The sequence below is a fragment of the Stenella coeruleoalba genome (assembly GCF_951394435.1).
Source record: "Stenella coeruleoalba genome assembly, chromosome: 18".
Classification (NCBI taxonomy): domain Eukaryota; kingdom Metazoa; phylum Chordata; class Mammalia; order Artiodactyla; family Delphinidae; genus Stenella; species Stenella coeruleoalba.
In genome coordinates this window covers 11,875,825-11,898,163 of record NC_137164.1, presented here as the reverse complement: position 1 = coordinate 11,898,163, position 22,339 = coordinate 11,875,825, and the positions used below count along the sequence as shown (strand labels likewise).

Sequence of the window (22,339 nt, the reverse complement as noted above, 5' to 3'; positions counted from 1 at the left end):
CGGGCCTCTCACTGTTGTGGCCTCTCTCGTTGCGGAGCACAGGCTCCGGACGCGCAAGCTTAGCTGCCACGGCTCACAGGCCCAGCCGCTCCGCGGCATGTGGGATCCTCCCGGACCGGGGCACGAACCCGTGTCCCCTGCATCGGCAGGCAGACTCTCAACCACTGCAACACCAGGGAAGCCCAGTGACTTGAATTTTAAAACATAGGAATTTAAAGAAATGGAGTTGGGCTCGAGATTTATTAGCTACATGACTATGGGCAAATGAGGTAAACTCCCTCTGCCTAAATTCCTTCATCTGTTAGGTGAGGATAGTAATGCCTACCTTGAATGGTTCTTATAAGGATGAAATAAGAAAATGTACAAAAGCCCCCAGCACAGCAAAAAGCAAGCGCTCAGTTAACAGGAGCCACCGACAGAACAGTGTCCAAGCCGTTGTCATCTTGCAGGGTGCAGAGCTGCAGCTGCTTCGAGCAGCAATTGGGGTACACAGCTTAAAAAGAGTTAGCTTTGGGGAGTTAGAGTGAGACCTCTGTTTCCTTCAGATTTTCATGGAGAAAAGGGTCAGTCACTTCTCTGGTCAGTATCCTTGTGATGTACTGGAAGTAACGTCAGTTTTTGAAAATTATTTGAACTAGGAGTTTCCTGATTAAATTTCACTTCAATTAGGAATTATTATTGAATAGCAGTTAGATTTGCCAAAGACTACCCTGGAAATAATTTAGGCACTTCTGTAGTTACTTCTGTCAGGTCACTGGGAGCCATTTGTTACCATCCTCCTGTCCTGGCTAAATGATATGACCATGGTATATTGGCTGGTGGGTACTATTCAGTGTGCCCACCTAGTTATCAGTTGCCCTTTGGTGTCCTGAAAGCGTTAATGATGCCCAACTATTTCTAGGGAGAGCACATTGCAGCTGGGAGAATCAAACTCAAAGGTGTTTCTTTGGACAGTATCTGCATATCCCAGAGAGAAGACCTAGGAAAGAGGTAAGATACAGTTGAGCTACTTAAAGTGCTTAAGAAATGACCCTGACAGAATATCCATAGGGGCAAGGAGATGGAATATATTTCTTGGTTTAGCATATTGGCAGAAATCAGTTGGCATCTGTCACAGGAAAGATAAACAGAAGCTTTGATTTCCCTTCTCAAAATACCCTTGGCTTCTTTCTCTGCACTTACCCCTTGGCCCTCATTCTGATTAGAATTTGAAGGAACAGGCTTAGTACTTTGCATTTAGTTAATTTGGTGAGTTCTCTGTACTCTCATCCCTGGGCTATTCAGTAGTTCAAAAATAAATATTGCAGCACTTGTTGAATATGTAACATGCATCTCTTTTGAGCTGCCTTTTATAACAAAGGGTAGTTAGTTAGTATTTACATAATACTTTTAAAGTACTTCAGAATAGCTCTTATTAATAATAACTAGTCAAATACATAATGGCTCAGCTGACAAGAGAAAAAATTTTGATTTTCTATTGAAAAGTGTAAGCTCAGGAAGAGAGAGATGCACGTGTATTTGTGTATGTACAGTATTTGGGACAAATACATGTCTCAAGGGACAGTCAGGAGGTTAACTGGACCAAAATTCAGGCTGCCCACTGAACCAGGCTAAGGTTCGCCAGAAGTCTGCGACTTGATTCTTGGACTTCCGTGCAAAAACTGGCGGAAGCTGTGAGCAGCCTGAGCTTTGAGAACATTCCTGCCCCCTGGGGTTTGTGTGTGGCGGAGGCTTATGTGAGCTCATGAGGCTTTCCAGCGCTGACCGCCAGCCTTGGCAGGCACGAGGGGTCCAGTAGCGAAACTTGGCCTTTAAGTTATCAAGGGCCTGTTGTGACATATATTCAGCTCCAAGCAGAGATCACTGTTTCAAAGGGTGACTCAAGTCTGGGGGTCAAGTGGAGATGATGGGCGGGATCTATGAGCAGATCTGGCCCATCCCAATTAGGGGGCCTGAGGGTGACACTAGTGCGGGTAGGTTGGGAGGGTCTGGGGATGGTCCTCCCAGGAGGTGCTGCATGGATGTGTCCTGGGTGAGAAGTGATGACAGGGCCATCACGTTGGCTTTCATGATTCTGGGAAAGGTGTGAAACCATGAGGTCACATCGAAGTGTGTGTACAGTGGCGGGGGGTGGGGGGGAGGAACTGTTTCCCTTGCCTCCCCTTAGGGAGGGGGTCTCACGGCTCGGCCACACCTCGCGTCTCTGCCTTGCACGTTTCCTGGTTCAGACCCGGTCCGCGTTCTCTCTGCCTGTCCCCAGGTCCACCACCGACCGGCCCCAATCTCCAGACAACCACTCCCGGGGCCTGGGGAGGTCAGGGGGTTTGCTCCAGCCAGATGCACTGAGGTCGCGGCGGCGGGAGAGGGCGAGGGGAGGAGGAGGCCCGGGGCGCAGCCGTGGTGGGCGCGCTCTGCCCAGAGGGGCGGGGGCGCCGGGCGCGCACGCGGAGGAGGCGGAGGGAGCGGGGGTGGGCGGGGGAGCGAGTGCGCCACTAGAGCAGGGAGCGCGCCCGCAGCCGCCGCCGCCGCCGCCCTCCTCCGGAGAGAGGCAGGAGTGAGGCTGTGCGAAGCGCCGCATTTCGATGAGTAGCGGCCGAGGCGCGTCCCTCCGCTAGCGGCTGCAGCCCAGACGCCCGCGGTCCAGCAGCGGCCGCCGCCCAGTCCCGGCCCCGCCGCCGCCCCACAGCCCCGCGGTCAGGCCGCACCCAGCCCCGCGAAGACAGCACCAGGAGGCGGCCCCGAGCGCGGCCACAAAGACCCCCGGCGGCGTCTCTCCGCAGACCGGTGCGTGGTTTGCTTTCGCCGGGGAAGGGAGCCGAGGGGCGGGCCGGCCGGGAGGCCCCTCCGGGGGCCCGACAGCGCCGACTCCTCCCGCACCCGCGGGGTACAGGGGAGCGCGGGCGCGGAGGGCAGGCGGGCGCCCCCTCGGCCGCCGCCGCCCTTCCCGCCGTTCCTCGAAAGGAGCTGCCCGGCCGCGGCCGGGGGCGGTGTGTGCAGGCGGCCCTGGGGCTGCTGGCACCTGCCTCTTTTGTCTGGTGCCACCGGGCTGAAAACGGGGAGTCGGGCGAGCGGGGCCCCCATTCTCTCGGCCGCCTTGTTAGTGGAGATGGAGAGCTAGGGCGGAGGAGCTGGGCCAGGTGTTTGTCATTGTCAGAACTGGCCGCGGAGTGAGGACCAAGTGTGCGCCCAGAAGGAGTGGTCGGGTCGGGCTTCTTATTGTGTGCGTGCTTCCCCGTGGGCCCGGGAGGGTGGTGTGTGCCTGAGGACGGGGCGATCTGTGCGCGGGGGCTGACTGCAGTGTGGGTGCTGCAAGCACGTTTGCGGGGCCTCGAGTTCCCTTGGGGACAGCGTGGCTGCCCCGTGTGCAAATTAGTACCTGCAGTGCTAACAGCCTGCGGAGAGGAAATGGCATTTCCCTCCTAGCGGGGAAACGCACGCCCAGCCCCGCACGGCCCCCCACAAAAGAGGCCGCTGCTGAAAACCGGGTCTGCTCGGAATCGCTGCTGCATTGGGCCAGGAGGTGCTTGCAGGAGATGGAGCGGTTGAAAGGTTTCATTCAGGCCGGCTTGCTCTCCCCGCCTCTATGAATGTGTGTCCAGATTCTGGTGCACACGCGTTCAGCGGCCACACGGCAGGGTGTTCCATGAATACGTTTTATGAATGTTCCTAAATATATCTCTTTTCGCCGGGAAAGTAGGACGGCCTTTTAAGTAGGAAATGTCATATGAATGCGGGTCAGAAGGAATTTAAGAGAGGTTATATGTAGGAACAGTGTAGAAGGTATGCACACATCCTGTGGTATCTGTGTCCGGGGTGGTGCGTGCACACTGAAGGTGTGTTTGCCTCTTCGTGCGTGCCTGGCCATCCACCTACATCCTAATCCCGCTGGCAAAATGTGCCTTGGGACCTCCAGGTCTAGCATCTATTTAGATGTGGTAGCGTTTATGCCAAATTATTTCTTGGTGTGTGTGTAATCTCCAAAACAGGAACTCGTGTGCTCATCTAGAGAAGGATGAACACACAGTTTCTTCAAAATGGTGAGAAATCCCATAGAGAGCAGTCGAAGAAGCTGATTTCTTGGCCTGGCAGTGTTTATAGGAAAATCTCTGATAAGACCCAGGCGGGATCTTCCCCACCCAAGCCTCTGGGACCTCTGTGGCTTAGGTGGTGCAGTTACCTCCTCGGTCCCAGGACACATGTGTGCCCAGGGCCTTAGCCATCTATGGCCTGTGAACGCGTGGCTGTGCCCTTTAGCCAGCTTCCTTGCAGAAAGTGGGGACCTGTGGAAGCCCAGTGAATCTTCTTCAGGAGCTCTTGATTCGAATATATGACTAAGCCAGTGGAATTGCTGAGCCAGCCAAGCAAGGGAAAGAATACCTATTTTGAAGCCACACATAATATCTGGAACACGAAGCTGTCTGGTGTGGTTTTCGACATTCATTTAGTGGTAGCTGTAGCCTTGAGAATGATTTCACTTTGAGTGTGGTTTTTCTTTGTCACCCACATCGTTGCCTACTCTGGGGCAGACTCAGTGAAGGGAAGTAAAAGATGTGGGCCCTGCTGTGGTTGGACACATGATCCAGTTTGGAGAAATATACAAATAAAATCAACTTTTCTCTATTTTAAATTGATCTTTTTTTTTTTCTCCCCCAATTGGGGTGGAATTGTTGGTTCTAGAAGCCCGTTCCCTCAAGGGAATTCCAACAATTGCTAAATAATTTGACCTTTGCCGATTGCGAATCAACAAGAGCCCCTTGGAATTAGATTTGCACTCTGGTGACACAGTTGTGCCCTCCTTTCTGCATGTCCTGCACGTTTTCTTTTGGTTTATTTGGATTTGGAAGGAAATGCCTAGGGTTGGAAGAATGATCACTGCATATAAAAAATAAAACCTTCAACAGCCAATCTGACCTTTATACTTTACGAAGTTTGAAGAGTCTAGTGAGGTGGCATGGGTTTTTGAGTACTGGCAGCATCATCCCCCCAACACACACATCCCTTTTGGAAGACAAAAGAACTCCTTTTAAAAACAGAGTAGGAGCAGTTATGATATCATGGGCAAAATATTGGCTCTGTTAATTAATAGCTCTCTGAAGGATTAGATATCAACTAATAATTGTTTTAAAGTTATCTAACTTCAAAATCAATGCAACCACTTCATACCTACCTATATATGGTATATTTTTTCTGGAAAATGCAAATTTAGACTAAAAGTGAAGTTATTGAGTGGCATGAGGCGGTTTTCATATTTGGAGGAAAAAAAATACACAAAACTAATAATCACTCCAGATTGAATCCCAGCCCACTGCTCCCTCCCCCAAGCAGGGTCAGCTGTAGAATCATGAGCAGGTGAAAACGTTGATGGCCTGGAGACCACTGCCTGGTCTCTGTGCACACAACGTCTTTGGCAGTTAAGTGGCCTGCCCAAGGTCACAGAGCTAGTGAGGAGTGAGGGCTTTAAACACCTTACTTTACATGTCATGATGGGCCAATCCCAGGGGGTCTAGGCCTCTAGGACAGAGTGCACAAGTCGGAAAGGAGGGAGTGCCAGCTTCAGAGGCAGTTGGAGTGAATCTGGGTTCAAGTCCCAAGGCCCTCAGTTCTGTCTTTGGGACCCTGGATACATCCTGCACTCATCCTCAGTCACAATAATACCCCCTCCCTCACTGGACTGGCAGGAGGTTTAGAGGGAGCTCTTAGCATGTTACACAGCAGTTGATCGCCACGTAACATTGTCAGGCACGTCATAGACATTCAATAAATGTGAGCTTTTTCCACTCCACTCATTTCAGGTGTGCACAGTCTCTAGCAGTGCATGAAGCTTTTGAGCATGAATTTGTAGCCATTCTGAATGGCTCAGAGGTCAGTTGACTGAGGGTGAAGGAAAGGTCAGGGAAGCTTGGCAGTACTTTGGGCTGGGTTGGACTGACCTTCGGAAAGGTGACATCGTCTGTGTGGTAGGATTTGGGGAGCACTTGTAAGGTTCTTGCCCCCAGTTTTCCATTTCCCTTAAACTCTTATTTCAATATGCCTGAAACTTTGTCCTTGAAACTTCTTTCCTTTGAATGTTGAGGTTTTCCCACTTTCTAGATTACCCTGTTTAAAACACGGATCCCCTGTGAGGGGCAACAGCACAAGCCCTTATCAGCTAACCCCTGAGCAAGGATTAATTGATCCCACAGGCAGCAGCTGATGACAGGCCTCCATGGAAAGTCAAATGGGGACGTAGGGGCACAGGTGTACCTTTTAGAAGGTCATGAGCTGGAAATCTGTGGCGGGGGTGGGGCTGGGGGAAGCTCACCTGGAGCCTCTCTTACCGGAGGGAGAGATTCTGTTCCTACTAGGTCTTTTTGTGACAAAGTCAGGAACAGAAAGGCAGATTTTATTAACAAAAATATTAATACTTATCACAGGGTAGACATTACCCTAAGTGCTTTATGTGTTTTAACTTACTTAATAGCTGATGTTAACTAGGAGGTAGGTACTGTTATCTTTTCCGTGTGTGATTCAGGAAATCGAGGCTTAAAGACGTTGAACAAGTAGATTTCTCAAGGTTACGCAGCTCATACGGGGTCAAGTCTCGGTCAACATCTTCAAATCTCGATTTTCTCAACCACAGACAGAGAGAGCCTTAGTGGAAGGAAAGGCCAAGTGTCCCAAAGAAGTAACTTCCATTCCTTCTTCTTGTTCTTGTTGCTGTGCTGCTTCTCTTTTTCCTTCTTTTCTGCCCCTGCCTCCTTTCCTTTCTCCTCCCTCCCCCACCTTCCTTTTTCTTCTTTTTTTTAATCCACCTTATCTGAAGCATTAAATATAAGTAAATGAGTTATGGTGGGTCCACTTTTTAAGTAAATTTCAATTCAATATGTGAATCTGCTGGAAAATCTCTTTTAAGTTGGTAGAATCTACAGATTGTTTGCTCTTGGTCTAGCCATGGAGAGTACAAACACTAGGTAAAATGTTTACAATCTGACTCCTAAATGCTACCTGCCCTCTTTTGATTCCTGGTCCACCACCACCACTATATCTTGTATCTTTAGCCCTGTAGTGAAATGAAAGCTCATTTCCTACCTACTCTTGAAGTCAGGCAGACCTGGGGCGGAGTTCTTGATTCAGGCATTTCTCAACTGAATTACTTGGAGAAATTTAGGAGAATTTTTCTGTGCCTTAGTTTCTTCATCTGTAAATCGGGTTAACAATACTTTGAAAGGTTTGTTGTGACTGTTGGAAATAATAGCGGTTCAAAGCCTGACGTGCTAGGTGGTCAATGCGAACAGCCGTATTCTGACAAGACTGGGGTTGATTAATAAGCTGTTTCCACTGGGTCTGCCTCTTCTATTTCTTTGGTTTTTCTCTCCCAACTTGATAATTCATATTAAACATATCATCGATTATAGCAATATCTCCATCAGCTGCTCTCAAGCTGAGCCTTTCAAAGCAGGGTGCAAAAATAACATCTTTGTGTGGCTGTTTGTGTTTCTGTGCCTCCCAGGTTCAACTTTAACTCCGTCATGTCCTTCGGCAGAGACATGGAGTTGGAGCACTTCGATGAAAGGGATAAGGCGCAGAGATACAGCCGAGGGTCGCGGGTGAACGGGCTGCCCAGCCCCACGCACAGCGCCCACTGCAGCTTCTACCGAACCCGCACGCTGCAGACCCTCAGCTCTGAGAAGAAGGCCAAGAAAGTTCGTTTCTATCGAAACGGAGATCGATACTTCAAAGGGATTGTGTATGCCATCTCCCCAGACCGGTTCCGATCTTTTGAGGCCCTGCTGGCTGATTTGACCCGAACTCTGTCGGATAACGTGAATTTGCCCCAGGGGGTGAGAACAATCTACACCATTGATGGGCTCAAGAAGATTTCCAGCCTGGACCAGCTGCTGGAAGGTGAGAGCTGGGAGATACCTCCCAAGTGACCCTAGGGCATATGGCTTCGGTTCCCACAGGTCCATATTATTCTCACCATCTTCTGCTTGATCTCTAAGAGACAGCATTCAGCCTTGTGGCTGTGATCCTTACTGTTCCACATGGTGGAGAGTTCACTTGTCTGTACAGTAGCGTAAAAAGAAAAAACCCCAACAAACCTAATGGTATTCGATCAGGTAGCTTATAATAATGGGCTGAGGGAAAAAGTGTCTTAATTGTACAGCATCCTCTCTATTGTTTCTCACACCCGTGCTATGTTAATTTTAAAAGTCCATTTTTATATCTTTAATCACATAGTTCTTATTTATTTCTAGCTGCAAATTGAACTTTTGCTACCACATGTGTGAAAGTACTTGCACTGAAAATAACTAATAGATCATGAAATTTTTGAGTTTTAAGGAATCTTAGATAGGTATCAAACCTTTTAATTTTAATCACTGGAGACTGAGGCCCCAAAATTCAAGTGACATGTGTCTGTGCGTACATGGTAAGATAGTGTTGTTGCTGGACCAAAAGTTAGATTTGCTGCCTGTTCTTTCCAATGTGACACATTTAAAATTTAAAATTATTTTAAGGTTTGACTGATTTTAAGTTTAAAAGGATTGTTGTCTTTCTGTGGTATTTGAGGAGTTAATCTGCTCAGTTTATTTTTGTTAAGTTTAACGTAGGTTAATAGTGATTACCTATTTTAGACATTTCATGTGGAAATAGGACTATATGGGTCCACGGATGAGGCCTGGTGTCTTGTGCAAGCAGAGTAGGTTGCCTCCTCTGGAATATATGTGTCTCAGGACTGACCCTGTTTGAACAGGGCGTGAGGTCCCTAATCACCTTAGAAATCATAATTGAAGTAAAATAACTTGGGAGAAAAATAACCGGGATTAAATTCATGCCGAGATGTAAATGAGGGTAGCCGGTCCTCTTTGGAGAGTAGATTTTTCTAAGTTGAGGTCTCAAGGTCCTCATGAAATATTAGTGCAAAGCAACACGGGAAAGGAAGTTGGGAATGTGGGGAGAGCTTGATTTCACCCCGAGTTCATCTTTACTCCAGATGTATTTGCCCAGGCCCTGCAGTCTGTCTGGATCCTGGACGAATGCCATGCCCTGACTGCACACAGGCAAGCACTCTGGTCTTCCTTTGGAATCAGAGTTTGTACGTGATTCAAGGCTGAGGGCTTCTCTATCTTTCTCCCATTTCTCTTCCCTTGATCCCTTGGCAGGGATGCCAGTCCACTCACAGTATGACGGCACTTGAGAAGAGGGTGTGGAGGGGTTTGGTTATGTTTATTTTGTGGGAATTCACATCTCTTTTCGATGACTAATCACCCTGCCAAGAAGCCTGTAGACTTGGCCTTTTTCCTTCTCAGATGCTGGAACTTCCAGTAAATTAAAGGGGAAGAATGAACATAGAATATTTGTGTATCAGCTTTGATTTTTGTGCCATGTCTTTTCATGACCTTGGAAAATACAGGATAAATAATTTGGTGAGATATTCCAGAGGATCTGGGAAAAGATCAAGTACAAAGTCAGGTGTGTGAGCAGTCACCAAGCAGTCCCTTTGAGGGCTGATGGTGTTGTAGGGAAAATATGCCAAGATCTCAAAGCACCTTCTAAGACATCCTGGGCTTGGCATTCTCTGGTCTAGAGTCACTTGTGCAACATCTGTGCGGGGGGAGGGTTACTTCAGTCAGTTTCTCACCCAGGATCGATCTTCACTCAGAAGTGGCAGAGATATTCCCATGATTCCCATCCGCCAAGGAGAAGGTGTGAGAGGTGGGAAATGACAGTACTTTATATCCAGGGACCAGCAAAATCCTGGCATGCTCGCCACCATCTTCTTTGTCAGTTTTTTAGCACAAAAGAACACCTGCCCTGAGAGAGAGACTACTGTCCTGAGTGATGATGGTAATGATAGCTCGTAGATATTGAGCATGTGTCTTGCATGTATGAACATTTTTCATTCTCACAATGATCCTAGGAGGTAGGTACTATTATCATCCTCATAGTAAGATGAGAAAAGTGAGGCACAGTGTGGTTAAGTGATCTGCCAGAGTCGCACAGCAAGAAATAGTAGAGTTAAGATTTGAACCCGCTGGTACCAGCACTTGAGCTCATAACATAATAAGATACTGAGTGGGGTGGTATTAGTGGCTTTTTAAAATTGAAGTATAGTTGATTTACAATATTGTGTTAATTTCTGGTGTACAGCAAAGTGATTAAGATATATATATATATATATTCTTAGTGGCTTTTAAATGAAATCTTATTGTATTAGCTTCTTCTTGAAAACAAATATTTTCAACCTTGACTTAATTCCAGGAATGACAGATACTGCTCCCAGAAACACTTTACTATTTTCATTTGCCTCCAAACACCTTTCTCCTTGATCAATAAGAAGTTAACTGCAGATTGAATATTCTGATGTTAAAAAATTCCTTTTTGGAAAAAAATACCTTTTTCTGATTAAATAAATGGTAACTTCAGTAAAGTAGGTAAGTTCACTCATTGGCTGCATTTAAAATTTTTTTTCAGTTTAAACAGATTTTTTTTTCATTTATAACACTGACAATTCTCATGCAGCTGCACTTAGTGTTGAAATAGCTGGAAATTCATTTAGATTTGCCTCTTTGTCAATTATGTTTTTTGCTTAGTCTGATAAAATGCAAACCGTTGCTTCACATTCATCATTAGGTTCATAGCTCCCACTTTACATACTAATTTTATGTAAACGTCAATGCATGTTATTAGCTTCTCATTTCCTCTTCCAACATGATGACGTTTGCATTTTAAGTTAAATCCTTTTAGTGAGTGCTGTGACAAGTATATCTGACTTGTAATGTTTTTCTGTGAGTTTGTTCATTCTCACTTATCTCAGACTAGAAATTTGGACGATGATGTATGTGAGTTTCTTTATTTATAACGGTCTGCTGGTCACTTTAACTGTTGTATTATTATTATGCCTAAATTTGGCTTAAAAATGTTGATAAAGCTAGCTCTTGGCCTGGAGTATAACTGTATGAGTGGTGTGTGTGTGTATATGTGTGTGTGTGTGTGTGTGTGTGTGTGTGTGTGTGTGTGTATGCTTGATTGTCTATCTGTGCATGTATGTTTACATACACACACATGTACATGCAAGCACTTCAGAGTAGACCATGGATGACACTCCTAATTGTTTGCTTTCAAAATGGCCTTTATATGTTTAAAAAAAGCCGTGTTGCTCAATAAGGAAAGTTGAATTGCAGGCCTATTTCTGCAGGTGATTCACCTTGAGACGTGGCCTCATTTTCCCAATATTGCCTCTTTTTACCCAGTTTTACACCGTTTGTATTCCACTGTAGCTATGCAGATGTTGTGAGGATAAATGAAGGAGTAACACTTAAAACCTTTGAACCATTAGGAAAAAGATGTAATTTACATACCAAGCAGCAACTGATTGATTGGTTTTTCTCTGTGGGTTGCTCAGGTGTTAGTGATGTGTTGAAGAATAGGCATTCTCCTTCCCCACACTTGTAAACAGACTTTTTTTTAGTGCAGTTTTAGGTTGGCAGAAAAATTGAGCAGAAAATGCAGAGGTTTCCCATGTCCCCCTGCTCCCACACGTGAACACCGTCTCCCACTATCACCAGAGGGGTACGCTTGTTACAGTCAGTGAGCCGGCACTGACACGTCATTTATCACCCCAAGTCCGTAGTTTACACGAGGGCTCATCCTTGGTGTCGTACCTTCTGTGGGTTTGGACGGAGTTATAATGACATGTATCCATGACTGTGGTATCACACAATAGTTTCATTGCCCTGAAAATCCTCTGTGTTCTGCCTCTTCATCCCACCCTGCCCCTAACCCCTGGCGTCCACTGATCTTTTTACTGTCTCAGTAACATCTTTTAACATCTTGTGTGAATGTAGGTCTGAAAGGGCCAGGGCGTTTCCTTTAAGCCTTAGGATAAAAACGATGCAAGGATGCTATCTTCCGGATATATGTAAGTTAATTGGTACATGAACTCTGCATGTATTAGAAACAGGCCCCTCTCTTCCTCGGCTCCCCCACATGCTGTGACCACCCCCGGCGCACCCCCGCCCCACCATGGACACTGCCTGACTCCCGAGCCCCAGCATAAGGGCTTTTCCCAAGTCTCCATCAGTATTAACCTCTCGGGAATAAACCCAGACTTCACCCTACAGTCAGGGAATCTCTCTCCAACCATGATTTCCAGGGCCCCCAGCTCTCTTGGCAATTTTCCTTTCCCTTGACGTGGTATCATCTGTTTTTTTTTCTCTAATTCACTAGCTTACTCTGTGCCTCTCCCTGCTGCATTGAGTTTTTTTTGTTTTAATTAAGTTTTGAAAAGCTATAAAACATGCCTCTCTAAAATTCCCGGCCAACAGTGGCCAACAGTCTACTAGTAGTTTTTTGAGTATCCATCTCCTCAAAGATACTAGTGCTTGTTAAGAAGATACGTATCAGTTGCCTGTAAGTTAACATACTGTGCTTACAGTTTGGCACCTTGCTTTGTGCACTTAACAATATAGCATAACACAAGTCTAGAACCACTGTGATCTTTTTCCTGACTTCAGAGTAACCCTTTTTACAAATGTACCATTTTTTATTTAACCAGGCTTTTATTGATGGGCCTTTAGGTTGTATCCAATCCTTTGTTATTAGAAACAGTTTTGCAGGGAATATCCTTGAATGTTAAGTTTTCCACTCACGTAGGAGAATATGCATAGGATCAATTCCTAGGAGTAATATTGCTGGATAGAGAGGTACAAGCATTAAATTTTTAAGAGCCATTGCAAAATTTCCCTTCATAGAAGTGGTACTAGTTTGTACTCCCCATTAGTAATATATGAGAGTGGCTGTTTTTCTACAAGACAATGTTTTACCAAATGTTTTGTCATTTGCCGATCTGTTAAGGAAAGAAAAACATGTATCCTTTTATAGTTTTAATTTTCATGTTCTCATATGAATTGTCTCTTCATAGCTTTTGACCATTTTTCTACCAGGTTGGGGTCTTTTTTTGGTTGGCTTCTAGGATTTTCTTTTTTTTTCTTTTAAATATATTAGCCCTTTGTGATACTAATTTCAAGTATTTTCTTCCAGATTGTCCTTAGTGATTTTGTTTATTTTTTATTTTTTTTGCCAGATTTAACAAAATTATATAATCAAATGAATCAGTCTTTTCATTTATGGCTTGATTTTCATACCCCTTGGGTCCTCTGTACCCTGAGATTACAAAATTGTTGCTCTTATTTTCTTCTAGTGTTTTTATGTTTTCATTAAAAAATATTCTAATGAAAGTCATATTAGTATAATTTTTGAGGAAAGGATTCAGTTCTATTTTTTCCAGGCTACCTGCCTCATTTTAAAAAGTTTTTATTTTGAAATTAATTTGTACTTAGTAGAAGTGTCACAAAGATAGAAAGTTCCCATATACTCGACCCAGATTCTCATGAGGGAATGACTTACACAGACATGGTATTAATTATCAAAAGTAAAAACTAACTTGAGAATACTAGCAACTAAACTATGGGCTTTATTTTGCTTTCACCAGTTTCTCCACCAGTGGCCTTTTTTCTGTTCCAGAATCACACATTGCATTTAGCTGTCCTATCTCCTTCATCTCCTCCAAGCTGTGACAGTTCTTGAATCTCTCTTTGTCTTTAATGACTTGACAGTTGGAAGAGTGCTGGTCAGTTATTTTGTAGCATGTCCCTCAACTTGGTTTAACCTGGTGATTAGGTTGAAGTTATGCATTTGTGGCAAGGATTCCACAGAAGCGAGGCTGCATCCTTTTCAGGGCATCGTTTCGGGAGTATGTGCTGTTGCCATGTCTTGTTGCTGGTGAGGTTAACTATGACCCATTTAACCAAGGAGGTGTCTGCCAGTTATCTTCACTCTAAAGTTACTCTTTCCCCCTCTGTAATTAATAAATATTTTGAGGAGGAACTTTGCGGCTATGTAAATAACTTTCACCCATGAATTTTGGCATTTCTCGCTGGATTTTGCCTGTACCAGTGTTAGGAAGGTGTCCAAAGGGTGATTTTCTGTTTTCCTCGTTACTTGCCTCAGCTTTATACACAGGTCCCGTCACTTTCCTGTCTTGGGATCATCTGCTGTGACGTCATCAACTCCATTATTTTAACCACTCTTTTAAGGCCAATTAGTCCCAGATCAGACCTTCCTTCAGCGCTCCAGCCACCTGGATACATTCACCGTATACTCTAATCCTGAGTCATTTCATCTCAGCATGTATAGATGTGAACCCATTCTCTTAGGTTATCCCGAATTTAATCCTCTTCTCATCTTCTGCATCTTGTTAAATGGTGTCACCATCGAATTCAGCATCACCTTTGGCTTCTCCTTCTCTTCATCCCGCAAATCCAAGCTGTCACAACTTACTGTTGATCCTGCTTAAGACATTTCTTCAGTCTGTTTGCTCCTTTTCACCACCATTATTATAGTTTTCAAGTCCTCAATACTGTTTTAAAAGTATTACTTTTTTATTAACCATTTATTAATGGAAGTATATTAATTTACAGTGTTGTGTTACTTTCAGGCACAGCAAAGTGATTCAGTTATACATACATATATATTTATTCTTTATCAGATTTTTTTCCATTATGGGTTACTATGAGAAATTGAATATAGTTCCCCGTGCTATACGGCAGGTCCTTGTTATTTATGTCTATTTAATATATACTAATGTGTATATGTTAATTCCAAACTCCTGGTTTATCTCACCCCCCCCAACTCCCGCTGTCCCTTTTGGTAACCATAAGTTTATTTTCTATGTCTGTGAGTCAGTTTCTGTTTTGCAAATAAGTTCCTTTGTGTCATTTTAGATTCCACACATAAGAGATATCATATGATACTTGTCTTTCTCTGTCTGACTTACTTCACTTAGTATGATAGTCTCTAGGTCCATCCATGTTGCTGCAGATGGCATTATTTCATTCTTTTTTATGGCTGAAGGAGTGGCACATTTTTATACAGTGAGCGTTATAGAAAATTTTGAAAGATGCAAAAACGTTTAAAAAAATTAAATAATGACCCCTCATATCCCTGTCCCTTGACTGTTCTCATCTCTTTCCTGTATTGTTGTAATAGTCTCCTAAGCTGAAACTGTGTACCTTAGTTTTCCTTTTTCAGCTTGTTTTCTCTTTTCTTTTTATAGAACCTGTATTTGCCCCTGCTTTCCATTCCCGTTACAGCCTCTCTTAGATGAGGTCCTTTAGGGCACCTGTCCTGTACAGTGGGCTTCAAACCAGTTTTCCTGCACAGGGACCAGGCCACTGACAAAGCATCGCATACCGCACTTGTGCTTCACCACGGCTCTCCCGCGAACATAGAGGATACAGCCCTCCATCTTTATCGTGTTTCTCTCAGTGGTCCTGCTCCTGCCCCTTCCTTCTGTTCTGGCTTGTCTCCCGTTACCCATTGGTACTGGGCTCAGCTGCTCTCTTTCCTTGTGTTTCCCCACCTCTGGGCCTCCTTGTCTCTGGGAGGAGGGTAAGATGGGTGTTCTCCTGAGGGTGCACGGTGGCCTCATGCTGCAGTCCTGGCTCCGCAGACCGACCAGCTGCAGCTGAATGCTGCTTCCACCTCTCCTGGCTGGGTGGCGCTGAGCAGGCTCCCTAGCTCCTCGTGGGTCAGTGTGCTCTGGGAGGAGAGGTCTGTTAGTTCTTCGCTCACAGTATCGCGGTGAGGATTACAGGTAGCATGGCATGGGTTACAACAAGATCTACTGATGGCAAACCTTAAGTTAACCTGTTCTACCAATAGCATCTCCAGTCTCATCCCTTCAGCCTACGGAACAAGTCTCCCACAATCTAAACAGTTCTCGCCTTTGTCTTGCTTACCTCTCAACCCCTGGCTCTTCTACCTGAGAAATATCTGCATTTGCTGTCTCTACTTCCTCAACTTCCAATCATACATCAGCCCCTTGATTAGCATCATTACACTGTAATATACTTGCTTATTTTCTATCAGTGTCTCTGGAAGTCAGGAGCCATCGATGTCCTCACTGTCTATCACGGTAGTAGCAAGGACTCAATAAATATCACTGGAAGAAAGAGGAAAGAGAGAATGAACGGATAAACGAACGAACGAAAGCAGTCTGACATCATTATCCAACTGAAGTGGCTGTTACGAGGCCACATGTGGCCTCCTAATGGCCAGGCCAGTGATTTCTTAGGAAACCTTATCTTTGCTGCTGTTCCTGGAGCCTCGGATGGTGATGTCTGGGTCTTTCCCAGCCATGTACTCACCACCCCTTGGTTTCCATGGCTCCAGGCACCTGATTTCTCTCAGTTCCCTTCAGTGGCACCTCCATCTCTGGGCACTGTCAGTACTGCTGTTGCCTGGATTTCATCCTGTCCAGCTGGGTGGGGTCTCTCTGAGCATTTTCTTCAGTTCGCATAGCTGCAGCTAGCCCATGCATCTCCATCGCATACCCCAGACCCATATTTTCTAACTGCTTGCTGGAAAATCTCCAACTGGTTGGCTCCTAGGAACTTCAAATTCATTATGTGCACAACCAAATTCATTTTCTTCCTTACCATCTAATCCAAACATGTTTCCCTTCTCATTTGTTCTGTTGTGGTATATGGGAAGTTGGCCCAAACAGGTTTCAATGCCATCATTTCAGTGTTGTCGTCGACTCTATTGCCATGAGCGCTGCATCCAATCAATTGCCAATTCTTCAATCCAGTCGGTTGATTCTGTTAAGTACTCCTCAGAGCAGCCGTTCCTCTCTGTTCCTAATGCGGAGGTGTGAACTTTTGTTCTTCAGCTCCTCTCCTGGTCTATTAGAATAGCTTTCTAAGTAGCTTCCTGACCTCTGTCTCCCCATGTCCTGCCTTCAGCCCTGCCTTCACACTACAGCCAGTGTGGTCTTCCTAAAACCTGGGGCTGATCATGCATAAACACTTTGACCTTGTTGCCTACTGCAGTCTTACTCTTAACTTGTTTGTCCCTGGCACTGTTTTTGTTTTTTGAGAAAGACATATTAATATCAATCAGACTATCCCTTTACTGCACTGTTCACTAGAGCATATTAGTGTTTTATTTTTATCTGAAATGCTGTCCTCTTTTCTGCTAATGAAAATCTGACCCTCACTTCCAGGGCCAGCACGAATTCCATTTTTTCTTCCTTGATCACGTAGTGGGAAGTGGGAAATGACTTTTTTTTCTCCTCTGAATTAGGATTGCTGGGACCACTTATTTACCAATTATCACTTATCTTGTGGTGGAATCTTTTCATAAACACATCTTGCTTTCTAAATTCTTTGAAGAGAAGGTCAAAGGATTAGGATTCGGATTCGGATTCTTTTCAGGTGTTATACCCGTTACTGAGAATTTAGGAGGTTGCTTAAAATTTTTGGATTTCATGGCTAAGTATGTTTGTACTTGTTGCAATGTTGTTATTTGTTGCTCTGTTATTTACTTAGGAAACATTTTTAGCAATGAGAATAAATATTTTCGTGGCTCCAAATACAGTTTGCCGTGTTGCTTTCTAAAAGGGTTGATAGCAATTTATAGTATCCCTAGTGGCATTTTCTATTTCTATTTTATTTTGTTTTTATCCTTTGTCACATATTTTAGTCCCTTGTATTTTTGTAAATTATAATAGGCTTTGTACATTATATTAAACCACTGTTGTATTATAGGTCGTCTGTCTGTTTTCCCCTTCTTATTTTAGTTTCTCTAGTTTTCAGTTATATCAGTCTTGAATTAAAAAAAAATTGGATCCTTCAATTTTTTCTTTATGTTATTTTTCTCTTGCTTTAAATTTGAGAAGTTGACATTTTCCATAGACCTAAAATACACATTCACATTTTATTTTCAGTAAGCTTATTTTTATGTACTATTATATAATGAAAGACTTCCATGGAAGAATGATATCCATAAGTGCCTTTGGGAATCCTTTTTCTTGCCTTTGATAGCACTATCAAAATCGTCTTCTTAAACCAGCACCTTCCAGGTAGATTATGAAGTGTTGCTGTGTATACTGAGATAGGCTCATAAAATATAGTATCCAGAAGGCAGTTTATGACATTTTATTCCATAAATAATATCTTTCGTGTAATTTAACTCAGTTCAGAGATTTAAATATATATTTGAATCTTTCCCAGCTTTTACTGTAACTCACAGTAGTGAATTTTAATTTCCAGAGTTTTCAATAAGAAAATCTTTACTCTGGAAAAATGAGATATATTACACAAAGCCCTCATTTAAGACACTTTTGAATATGCCACATTTGGAACTTAAAGGAATCCTATAGGTGGTGGGCAAGCAGCTTTAATAATGTGAAGAATGGAGATTAGGTCATTTTCAGACCGAGGTCAAGTGATGTCACAGCTGGAATTTACATGTCTCAACCCTTAGCCAATGAAAAACCTCTAGCAATGAGGAAAAACAGGACAGACTTCTAGTATCTCCTAATATGAGATCTTGTGGAGGAGTACCTTCCTAGCTGACTGCACAGGCCTGGTTACCCAGGGAGCTGGTACCATATTACTGGAAGTTGTCCAGAGTGACTAAGAGAATTTCTTTTACATGCAAATTCTCTAATTTCTTTTTTTTTTTCTAATTTCTTAATGGGAGCCCATGGCCAAGTAACATTAACTTTGCAGATTTTTTACTAATAAACTTCGTTAGAGAAAATTTATTTCCATACTTTAAAGAATAACAGAAAATCTAATAATTTAAAAATGCATATGTGATTTTTTGGAAAAAAACAAGGACTCTTTGGTACCTCTAAAATAATCCAATATGCTTACACTGAAATTATTCTATTTTCAAAAGTCCCCCAAATATTTAAGCCTTTCAGGGAAAAGTTACTATATTCTGATATTTTGGGAGGTATTGATTGGATCCAGACACAATTTCATGCTTCATTTTCTTACCTTCTTTCTTTTTGTTTGTTTTTGTTTTAACTGTTGTTTTCTTTCTTTCTTTGCTTCACAGCAAGTATTAGTTTTTTGGCTTTTTTAAATGCCACAGCAATTCAGAAAGATGCTGCTTCTGCAGTTCCTGCTGTTTGTTGGGCGTCTTAGGTACCTAGAGTATTACATTTCAAATTAAGGGTCAGTCTTAACATAAAAATTTTTGGCTCTAATAAACTAGAACAAAATTGTGACAGTGTGATAACCAATGAGCAAGTCATTACGTTTAGTGATTTCCAGCTCCACCTCCTAGATTTTGATGCCATTTCCTTTAAACCATCTATGATCTTTGCCATCTTGCCATCCTTGTCTAATTTCACCTATAGTAAATAATCCAAAAGTTTCAAAGCACATTTTGGGCTATTTTGCTCAAATATACTTTGATTTAGATAAATTAACTTTTATTTCACCGTGGTAGTAGAAATTATACCGCGAAACTCTGGGATGGCTTAGTGTGTAGAGGAAGCATGTTATGGTACTAATGAGAAGTTTTACTTTACCTTGCTATTTAATTTAATCAATTTATTTTTTTAATTGAAATAGAGTTGATTTGCAATTTTCTGTTAGTTTCAGGTGTACAGCAAAGTGATTCAGTTATACATACATATATATCTATTCTTTTTCAGATTCTTTTCCCTTATAGGCTATTACAGAATATTAAGTATAGTTCTCTGTGCTATACAGTAGGTCCTTGTTGGTTACCTCTTTTATGTATAGCAGTGTTTATATGTTAATCTCAAGGTCCTAATTTATCCCTCCCAACCCTTTTCCCCTTTGGTAACCATAGGCTTGTTTTTTATGTCTGTGGGTTTATTTCTGTTTTGTATATAAGTTCATTTGTATCATTTTTTTTAGATTCCACACATAAGTGATATCATATTTGTATTTGTCTGGCTCACTTGCTATGATAATCTCTAGGCCCATCCATGTTGCTACAGATGACATTATCATTCTTTTTTATGGCTGAGTAATATTCCATTACATAAATATACCACATCTTCTTTATCCATTCCTCTGTTGTTGGACACTTAGGTTGCTTCCATGTCTTGGCTATTCTAAATAGTGCTGCAATGCACATTGGGGTGCATGCATCCCGCTCCTGGGCATATATTCGGGGAAAACCATAATTCGAAAAGATGCATACACCCCAATATCTTGCTATTTTTGAATGGCCTGAAATTTAACACACATACCTCATGTCAGGTCTTGAACAAAACCTATCGATGATTCTCTAGTCAAGAATATAACCTATCTCTTAACTGTCTGCCCAGTTAAGGAAGAGATTAAACCCTGGCTATCCAGAGCCATTTGACCAAATCAAGGCTATGTATTTTTCCCATTCAGAACAATTACATTTGTTAATTTACAATTATCAATGCTGTTAACACATTAATTAAAAAGCTAATTTTTACAAGATCAGAAAACGCAATCAACTTTAACTGCGTTATGACAGAGGCTACGTCTCTTGTGATGGGAAGAAGTTTGGAATTATGATTAAAATAAAAGTAATCAAAATGAGGGTCAAGTAGATTTAATGCAAATATATTTTTACAGTTTAATAGAAGCTTATTAACATATGGAAAGCCATCTTGGCTTTTCCTGAATTCCTGAATAGTGTAATAGATTCTAAATGACAGCACTGGATGGTGTGTGATCTTGGATTTGGTGACCACTCCTTTCTCTCACTTTAGTGTCACTTTCCTCTTAACACAATATCATCTTTGTTGGGAGTCTCACACCCTTCGCCAAGATTTTATTCCAGTCTCTGAATTCGATAAAGGAGGCAGAGAAGTTTCAAAGTGATAGCACTGATAAAATACAAGTTTCCTCTCACTGCTGTTGCTTGAACCAAGCCCGCATTATCTTCTCAAAGTTGTCATGCTTTCAGAAATTTTCAGTGTGCTTTGTCTAAGAAGATGTAAAAAAAAAAAAAAAAAAAAGTTTATTTTGTCTTTCAACAAACCCATTCCATACTGTTATGTGAATACTTGAAAATTACTCCCTTTTAAAATTATTTTTTATTCCTAAAGTTAAAAATTTTCCTTTTTGAAGTGTAAACCACTCCATGTTTTTGTTTTAAGTTATTAGCTTAGTATATAAACTTCCAAATAATCAGACAATGACATATATCCAATGAGCACAGAATTCTGACAAAGTCTGGTGTTGTTAGCTAAGGCCTGTGTGTCTTGTGGGGGGAAGCTTGGGGCATCCTCACATTGTGATGTATCCCAAGTTGAGTGGATCTGTGGTCTACTGGTAACCACAGAAACAATGAACACTTTACAGTGTTAATACCTGTTTAGTGGACAATTAGTGCAGTGCATCCTCTGGTGATTTTCACTTGTGTAGCAGTTTTGCATTTGAGATCACTTTGACCTTTTCTATCTAATTTGATGGTCACAAAAAACTGGTGAGATGAAAGTGGCCCCTGGCATAGCCTTCATCTGACAGGTGAATAAACTACCACTGAGAAGAGTAGGGGATGTGCCCAGGTCACACGCTGAGAGGCCAGGTCTTGAGCCCAGAGTTCAAGTTCTCTTCCCACCATGACATTCACACTGTCTCTCCACCAAGCCTTCAGAAACACCGCTCTTGTTGCAGCCCCCATGGATGTGTTGTTGATATCCACATAGATCTTGAGAAAAGCATAGTTGGGACCAGTAGTAACTGCTAAGTGACTAGAAAGGGGGTTTCCTAAACTGGTAAACATCCCCTAGTCTTACTATTTGTACCACTTCTAGTGAGACATAATGCATAAACACACATTGGAATATGTTTTAAAAACATTGGCAAAGTAAATATTTGATAACATATATAATTGTGCTTTTCTATTTTTGAAACCCTGGTTCAGTTATTTTTATGTGAATACCTATTCCATGGCCTTGGATATTTGCACTATTAATTTAAAAATAGGACAAGGATTTAGATAAAAGTAAATGGGCTGTGTAGGATTAGTCCTAGGTTACTTTACCTGCAATTATGAAGGCTTTTTAGCATTTTTACCTATTCCCAGTTATAAAGACTTACTAACACAGAAAAAAAGCCATTATGAGATCTTTAATTTCAAAATGCTTTGACTTAAGTTTATGAAATGTGTATGCAGGATTAATCATTTTATAATGACTAATGGTACATGTGTTACCTTCTTTTTTATGTGATACATATCTATTTAATAGTCTGAGTATCTGTAATTCTTTTATTCATTCGACAAACATTGGGTACCCCGAGATGCCAGGCACTGGTCTGTCCTGTGTGCTGGGCATATATCAGAGAACAAGGCAGTAGAAGACCCTGCAAAAAAAAAAATATAGTTTGAGTATCTTCATTAAATGATTCTCTGTTAAGGAGTCATTTTTAATAAAAAATTTAATTTTGTATATTTTCTTTTTTTCAGCTTTACTGGATTATAATTGACAAATAAAATTGTAAGATATATAAAGTGTACCTCATGACAATTTTACATATATATA

At 42.5% G+C, this 22,339-nt stretch overlaps 1 protein-coding gene across 4 annotated transcripts in view; it reads left to right on the top strand.

Moving 5' to 3' along the window:
* The window catches only part of DCLK1 (doublecortin like kinase 1), a 354,244-nt gene that overhangs the window by 22,784 nt on the left and 309,121 nt on the right, over positions 1 to 22,339 (top strand). For 3 of the 4 annotated variants that reach the window (XR_013824882.1, XM_079903168.1, XM_079903170.1), the window contains exons 1-2: positions 2,556 to 2,784; positions 7,490 to 7,884. Coding sequence is in view for 3 of the 4 variants with exons in the window: in XM_079903168.1 (XP_079759294.1) it covers positions 7,509 to 7,884 (376 nt within the window). In the remaining variant the exon portion in view is untranslated. Of the gene's footprint in view, positions 1 to 2,555; positions 2,785 to 7,489; positions 7,885 to 22,339 lie in introns of those variants that run through there. The other variant, XM_079903169.1, reaches the window with a different exon arrangement.